Source organism: Sinocyclocheilus grahami, unplaced genomic scaffold, assembly GCF_001515645.1.
Source record: "Sinocyclocheilus grahami isolate Dianchi unplaced genomic scaffold, SAMN03320097.WGS_v1.1 scaffold31.1, whole genome shotgun sequence".
Taxonomy (NCBI): domain Eukaryota; kingdom Metazoa; phylum Chordata; class Actinopteri; order Cypriniformes; family Cyprinidae; genus Sinocyclocheilus; species Sinocyclocheilus grahami.
Window position 1 is genome coordinate 3,719,418 of NW_015505210.1, and position 8,230 is coordinate 3,727,647.

The 8,230-nt window shown below is 36.9% G+C and overlaps 1 protein-coding gene across 3 annotated transcripts; it reads left to right on the plus strand.

Moving 5' to 3' along the window:
- Window positions 1-897: 897 nt before the first annotated feature.
- LOC107575055 (F-box/LRR-repeat protein 3-like) lies at window positions 898-8,230 on the plus strand. Of its 3 annotated transcripts, none has more exons than XM_016261477.1 (8): window positions 898-1,282; window positions 2,900-3,001; window positions 3,115-3,429; window positions 4,985-5,656; window positions 6,533-6,751; window positions 6,842-7,054; window positions 7,178-7,395; window positions 7,476-8,230. In XM_016261477.1, the coding sequence occupies exons 1-8, from the start codon at window positions 1,256-1,258 to the stop codon at window positions 7,642-7,644; spliced, it is 1,935 nt and encodes a 644-aa protein (XP_016116963.1). In that variant the 5' UTR covers window positions 898-1,255; the 3' UTR covers window positions 7,645-8,230. The 3 variants fall into 3 exon arrangements, with proteins under 3 accessions (XP_016116963.1, XP_016116956.1, XP_016116969.1); XM_016261470.1 differs by lacking the exon at window positions 898-1,282 and adding an exon at window positions 1,798-2,098; XM_016261483.1 differs by lacking the exon at window positions 898-1,282 and adding an exon at window positions 1,798-2,098 and having other exon boundaries at window positions 6,896-7,054.

Consider the following 8,230-nt stretch of genomic DNA (forward strand, 5'->3'; position numbering starts at 1 on the left):
GCCATAATTTATTGCTTTATTTATTAGGCTATATTAATAATACACTTAATGAAATGTGAAGAATATGACATAAAACATGACATACAATTAATAAGGCTAGAAAAACTTTGCCTCTATAACAGTAAAAATGCACATGTAAATCAATTTAAGGGGGCAAATATTGTCCCTTAATGGAAAAGGTGTGACCTAGGGGGTACGCCATTGTAAACGGTCTGAGAACCACTGGCTTAATGGATTACTGCGTTGATTACCTGTAGTATATTTTTAACTACAGGTCTTCTTATATTAAGCCACGTTAAGCGCGGTTTTCTATGGGGAAGAAAACGCTTATCATGCAATTCAGCTCATATGGGCTCATCTGCTTGCATGTACACAGAATATATTTTTAATAAGTTCTATAGCATATTTGTTTTTTTTTAATCACCGTCTTCATTAAACCGCGTTTTCTTTATGGGAGGAAAACGCTTCTGTTCTTACCTGCTTTCATGTATAATTTATTAATAAACTGTATACCGAATTCGGCCTTTTATACCAAAATTTTAGTCCATTAATTAAGCGTTTTCTTTCTATGAGGGATACTCTTAAAGTGCAATTCAATTTACCGGGTTACGTTCATATTCTGGGCTATTCAAGTTCAAAACAAAACTCCTCCCACCCCAATTTTTTTCACTCAATCTGATTTTTTCCCACCACCATGTCCCTTTACGATCACCGTAATATAGTTATATTATATATAATTTATACAAGTTATTCGTGTATATTTAGGTGTATGGCTCATTTATTTGTGCTCATACTATGTTTAAATTAAATACGGCGCCATCTGTCGACACAAATCCAAAGTCAGAGTCCGTCTTTCATTAAACTACGTTTCCCAGAAAGCTTTGCGCGCTTCTTGCACGTGATGTCCACCGCTCTTCCTGTGTCCGTTCATTATTATTTTCTTTTTTTAAATGTTTTCTTGCTCGCTTTTTGATTAACTCACATTTCTGAGTGTATTGTGAAGTGGCGGAATTTGGTGTGGATAATGTTGGGGTTTGGTGCGCCGCTTAATACAGTGTAAAGAGGAACAACAGGAGGGTGTTATCAGATGGTCCCGTGCTCACGAATGTCGCGCATGTTGACAGTCCGCGACCCGCCAGCCTCTGAAGCGATTTAATGATAAACAACTTTAATCTGTGTCAACGATTTAATATTGATATTAAATAAATTTCAGTGATAATAAATAAGACCAGATGACTGAGACGAGCTCATAGTCATGGAGAGTCCGTATCTACCTACTGAGGTGAGTCAAGCTAACACGAGTTCCTATTAACGAATATATGTTTCCATAACATTGTGGTTTAATTGTAGGACAGCATGGCCAGCATGTTTTTTGACACTGTTCCATATAAATAGCACTGAATGGATATGAAGAATGACATTATGTCACACGTTTTACCCCAGTTAATATTTCTCAGTATAGGTTCTTTTTTGAAAGTCTTTTTCTGTATATGGGGCAAGTTGTCACAATGAAACCTGCCTCTAAACAGCCTATTATAGGATTTTAAACTACAATTAAACAATAAAACGAGTATTTGTTTGTGTGTGTGTGTGTGTGTGTGTGTGTGTGTGTGTGTGTTGGCCTAAATATATTAATATAAAAAAATATATAATAAATATATTCTTATGATATTTATTAAGAAACGCATATATTAATAAAAATATTTTATTATAAAAATTGTAAAAAATGTGTGTTATATGTATATAAATTACTTTTGTGGGTGACATATATGTGTCCTCTACTTTTTGATTAACTCACATTTCTGAGTGTATTGTGAAGTGGCGGAATTTGGTGTGGATAATGTTGGGGTTTGGTGCGCCGCTTAATACAGTGTAAAGAGGAACAACAGGAGGGTGTTATCAGATGGTCCCGTGCTCACGAATGTCGCGCATGTTGACAGTCCGCGACCCGCCAGCCTCTGAAGCGATTTAATGATAAACAACTTTAATCTGTGTCAACGATTTAATATTGATATTAAATAAATTTCAGTGATAATAAATAAGACCAGATGACTGAGACGAGCTCATAGTCATGGAGAGTCCGTATCTACCTACTGAGGTGAGTCAAGCTAACACGAGTTCCTATTAACGAATATATGTTTCCATAACATTGTGGTTTAATTGTAGGACAGCATGGCCAGCATGTTTTTTGACACTGTTCCATATAAATAGCACTGAATGGATATGAAGAATGACATTATGTCACACGTTTTACCCCAGTTAATATTTCTCAGTATAGGTTCTTTTTTGAAAGTCTTTTTCTGTATATGGGGCAAGTTGTCACAATGAAACCTGCCTCTAAACAGCCTATTATAGGATTTTAAACTACAATTAAACAATAAAACGAGTATTTGTTTGTGTGTGTGTGTGTGTGTGTGTGTGTGTGTGTGTGTGTGTGTTGGCCTAAATATATTAATATAAAAAAATATATAATAAATATATTCTTATGATATTTATTAAGAAACGCATATATTAATAAAAATATTTTATTATAAAAATTGTAAAAAATGTGTGTTATATGTATATAAATTACTTTTGTGGGTGACATATATGTGTCCTCTATCGATACATCTTACTTTTATTTTATCGTCCTGAGATGACTCTTTGGAATTTTTTTCTGTCAGTTTAATTAAACCAAAATAAAAAAAATAAAAGACACATCAAATTTATAACATGAAAGTAATAACTTGCCCCAACCTTTTAATAATTTAATAATTTATGCATTTAGCAGAAGCGTTTATCCAAAGCGACTTACAGGGCATTCAGGCTATACATTTTTCACCTTCATTATATAGTTGTCACTTGTCTTAATATTTACCAGAGAGACTGCAACCTGTGACTTTTCTCCCTTCTGTTCCAGATAATTTCCTATATATTGAGTTTCCTTCATATAACGGATCGAAAGGAGGCATCACTGGTCTGTAAGAGTTGGTACGATGCATGCCAAGACCACCAGTTTCAGGTTTTTCAAATTTTTCTTTGAACATCTAGATGATCTAAAACATTATTACATTGTTTTTGTGTTTAGCCCACTTCCATAATTGTTTAAATTGCCATTTCGGTGCTTTACCGCAGAAAAATGTCACCTTCAAGTTCCCTGTTTCCACATCTTCACTGGACTTCATTTGTGCACTTGCAAGGCGCCCTCGCTGTGGCCTAGTCATCAGCCATCTTGATGGATCCAGCCTGTCAAGACGAGTACTTTTGGAGGTGGGGCTTCACCTCGGCCCTCGCTTGGACAGGTTGGCTCTACCTGGCAGCAGCATCACAGAGCCCTCCTTGCTGGGCCTCCTACCACATCTGACCGGGCTCCGCAAGCTGGACCTTCAGGGGCTGGACAGCCTCTTTATGTCTGGAGCTTTTCTATCTAGAGAGGAGCACCGTCGACAGGTTACACCTTTAAAAATTGATCTCAAAATATAATGTCCATTTTTTATACTGTAAAAGTTGTGATACCTAGATTGCATTTATACATTTAGCAGACATTTTTATCCAAAGTGACTTACAAATGAGGAACAAAGCAATTCTTCAAAGAGCCAACATTATTTATAATACACAGTGCCAGGTATATTAGACAACTAGATTAGGAAGCAAGCTAGAGAAGAGGAGAAATGCAGAGAATAAAACACTAAAAACTAAAATCAGTAGTTATAATTGTAAATTAAGACATCACATTATTATGATTTACAAACGAATACAAAAATTATAAAAGTGGCAATTGACAAGTAAAACAATAACTTTTTACTGTTTTATTTGTCATTTATTCATTTACAAACAATATGTATACTATTTTATTTAATATTTTTTTATCATTTAAATATAATTATAATAAAATTATATTATATTAATATTATAATGTTGTGATGCCTAGATTGACATTTAAAACAATAACTTTTTAACTTTTTAGTGCCTGATTTTTCATTTATTTCTTAACAAAAATGTTTATAATTTTTTATTTAGATTTATTTATAACTTAAAATCAAATTATTGTATATATATACGAAAATATACTATTGTAGTTATTGTATTTTATATTAGAATTTAATTATGTTTTTTATAGTATAGATTCAGTGTAGAGTTTCTTTTGGTATAGATTCTTTTTTTTTTTACGATACATGGGATACAAGTTGTAAATAAAATCTGCCATTAAACAATCTATTATAGGCTTTTCAACTAAATTTTACACACACACACACACACATATGTGTTTTTTATATATATATATATATATATATATATATATATATATATATATGTTTTATGTGTATATTATCTATCATCATGCTGGTTTCGTCTGGCCAGAGGAGAACTGGCCCCCCGACTGAGCCTGGTTTCTCCATTTCTGTCATCGATGGAGTTTTGGTTTCTTGCCACTGTCGCCTTTGGCTTGCTTATTTGGGGACAGTTTCTGGCAACATTGACACTATTGGAAGAGAACTGAACTGAGCTGGACGATGACATCACTGAATCAACAATGAACTGACTTTAACTGATAAACTGTCCTCTTGCATTATCAGCACACGTTTTTCCTGTTTAACATTGTAAGTTGTATGTTTATATTATCTATCATCATGCTGGTTTCGTCTGGCCAGAGGAGAACTGGCCCCCCGACTGAGCCTGGTTTCTCCATTTCTGTCATCGATGGAGTTTTGGTTTCTTGCCACTGTCGCCTTTGGCTTGCTTATTTGGGGACAGTTTCTGGCAACATTGACACTATTGGAAGAGAACTGAACTGAGCTGGACGATGACATCACTGAATCAACAATGAACTGACTTTAACTGATAAACTGTCCTCTTGCATTATCAGCACACGTTTTTCCTGTTTAACATTGTAAAGCTGCTTTGACACAATCTCTATTGTATAAAGCACTATATAAATAAAGGTGACTTGACGTGTATATCATCTAATGTCATCTAATATCATCGTATCTTTGTGCAATAATAGGTCCAGAACGCTTTGAGGAACCTGGAGGAACTGGACCTGTCTGATCTGCGCTACCTCTCAGACCTCTCTTTCAACCGCCTGACGAGTTGCACGCCCAGGTTATGCAGTCTGTCCCTGGCTGGATGTCACATTGCTTTTGAGTTCGACCCATACCGAGGTTGCCCGGTCGGGTTTGGCTCTTCCGCTCTAGTTTCCCTCCGTAACCTCCTGAGTCTCTTGCAGAAGCAGGCCTCCACTCTCCACAGCCTGGACCTGAGTCGCACCAGCATCACTCCTGAGTCCCTCCGCTCCATAGCTCAGGTGCCCGGCCTGCGTCTGGAGGATCTGAGTCTACGCGGCTGTAAAGAGCTGACAGACTACTCCATGGAAATCCTCTGCAAGCACCAGAACGGTCTGAAGAGGCTGGACCTCAGCGCGTGTACGGAGTTAACCAGTAGGACGGTGCTGGCTGTGGCCACTGAGCTGAAGGAGCTGCGGTCGCTGTCACTCTCACAGGACTGGAAGATTACGGATAAAGGCCTGGCCGAGCTGATGACGCTGCCATGCTTGAGGAGGCTGGATCTGTCGGAGTGCCTGCATGTCAGTGGTGCAGACCTGGTGAAGGGATTGTCCTCTCCACAGCCCAATGCGCAGCTAGAGACCCTGAGCCTTAGAAACTGCGCTTACATCAGGGTGAGGCAAAAGTGCTGAATGGCACTTCTACATAAAAGAACATTTGTATCGTATCAATTATCAGCCAGTATTAGTGATTTTTAAAAAAAATTATCATACCAGTTAATATTAGAGATTTAAATGTTCTTGCTCATATCCCATACTTTTACATTTAGATCACCTTTGCCATCAACTAACTCTCACTTAAAGATCATCTTTAAAAACATTAATAATTTAATAACTGTAAAATGTAATCTTCAACAAATCAGAAAAATGTATCTATTTTTCATACTGTAAATTATATGATGCCTAAATTAACAAAACCGATTGAATTTAGTGTTTTATTTTCATGTATTTATTAACAAAAATATTTATAACGTTTTCTTATAATAAAATTATATATACATGATAATATTATACTTATAATATAATTTGAAATTAACAAAATAGTCAAAATAAAAAAAATTGATTATTATATTGTGTAACATTTAGGGTAATATGAATATATCATACAATTTTTGTTTTGATATTTGGTATTCATAAAAACATCAAAATTAATGTCCATTTTAATTTTGATAATTATAATATATATGATCTGCTATGTGATGCCTAAATTGACAATTAAAGCAATTGGTTTTATTATTTAGTGCTTTATTTTTATGTATAATATTTTTTTTATATAATCTGTAGTATAATTATATATAATATAATAATGTATTTTATTATTTAATTATAATTTTTTTGATTAAGAAAATACTATCAAAATGTAATAGTAATTAGTAGCTTAAGGTAATAAAAATATATAATTCTTGGTTTGAATAATTGAATTTGAATAATTTCTTACAAGCTTTTTTTGTATTGCCTGCCTTCTTGCTAACACCCTGTGTTCTCAAACAGGATGCAATCATGTTCTCCCTGACGCAGCTGCTCAGCCGTAACCTGAGAGAGCTGGACCTCACGTCCTGCATCTGCCTCACTGACCTGAGCGTTCACGCCATCGCAACGTACCTGCCTGCGCTGGTGGTGCTGCGGCTCGGCTGGTGCAAAGAGATCTCTGATTGGGGGCTGCTGGGGATGGTGGAACCCACCAAAGATTGTGATCCAAGAGACAAAGAGGTGGGATTGCCTGTTTGTTTGTTTTTTAGACTAATGTAACATTTCATAGTTACTGCGCACAGTTTGCTCATAAATGCCCCAAATGTGAAGGAGGATAAAGGCCCAAGCTTTACTAGGACCTTTGGGAACATGGGCTTTTTCCAGCCTCCCATCCTGCCTTTCCAGGAGAAGCCACGTCTCGTGACTGAAGAGGACCTCGGGGCCTTTAGGGATCAGGAGGGAGCGTCGCTTTTGGCCCTCAGGGGTCTTCAGGAACTGGACCTGTCGGCCTGCTCCAGGTTAACTGACACCAGTATCACACAGGTCGATACTTCAATGATTAAAGCATGTACTTTCAAATATTGGTGACAGGATATGATGTCACACATACAGCTTCCTTTTGTAGTCAGTGCTAAGTAATATTCAAAATGTTCCTGGCTGCCTCAGGTACTCCGTTTCCCAGACCTGCAGTGTCTCTCGCTTTCTATGCTGCCTGAGATCAGCGACGACAGCTTGGTGTCCGTAGCCTATCACTGCCGCAGCCTCACCAGCCTGGCGCTCAGCCACTGTCCCCAGATCAGTGACCAGGGCATGGCACGGGCCCTTCCGCTCCTCCACAGACTGCAGCATCTGTTCCTGGCCTGCTGTGACACAGTTACTAACGAGTAAGTGACGACATACAGTCATCCATGTTTTGTACTTGAACAAACGAGCTCTGCTTAACGAGCTTAATGTGTTTCTGCAGAACTCTTTCCATAATCGCACTGCACTGTGACCGACTCCGGACCCTCGATGTGTCCATGTGCAAAGACATAACAGTGCACCAGGTGGACCTCCTCCAGTTCCAGCTGCCTTTCCTCGAGAAAGTCCAGTGTCGCTTTGCCAATGGCGGCGATTTTACTGTGGTACTATGAATCTGTAATAGAGTATATTAGTGCTCATCCTCATTTTCAGCAGTTTTGCTTCCAGAAGTAATTCCATTCATTTCTTCCAGAGATTTTTAAAAAGTCTTTAAGTGTTATAAGCCATGAACAAACCCATCCAAAGCAAAAAAGTATTTGAAAAGTAGACAAAAAGACAGGTACAAGACTTAACGGCGTCATTGCAGGAAAGAACTACAATCCCATGAAGAATTGCAAATGACAATCTAATTAAAAACAGTGGAGAAATATTATACCATTCATTTAAGGTTGTTTATTATATCTATAGAAACAATATATTTTAAATTTATTGAAAAATATGGTTCCCTGCAGAGCTCTTTTGGTGTTATTTGCTTACCGTGACTCTCTTTGATTGGTGGAATTTTCTGCACAGCATCATGGGTAATGTAGTTTTTACCACAAATTCTTCTATTAAATGATTGTTTTAAAAATAAGTTGAAATAATGTAAACTTTACAAGTCATGGTTCAAAATATATTTCCTTATGGAGAATTTGAATAGAACTTTTACTTCTGGAACCCGACTGTTGCGCTTCATACAGTGAAAATAATGAAAAATGG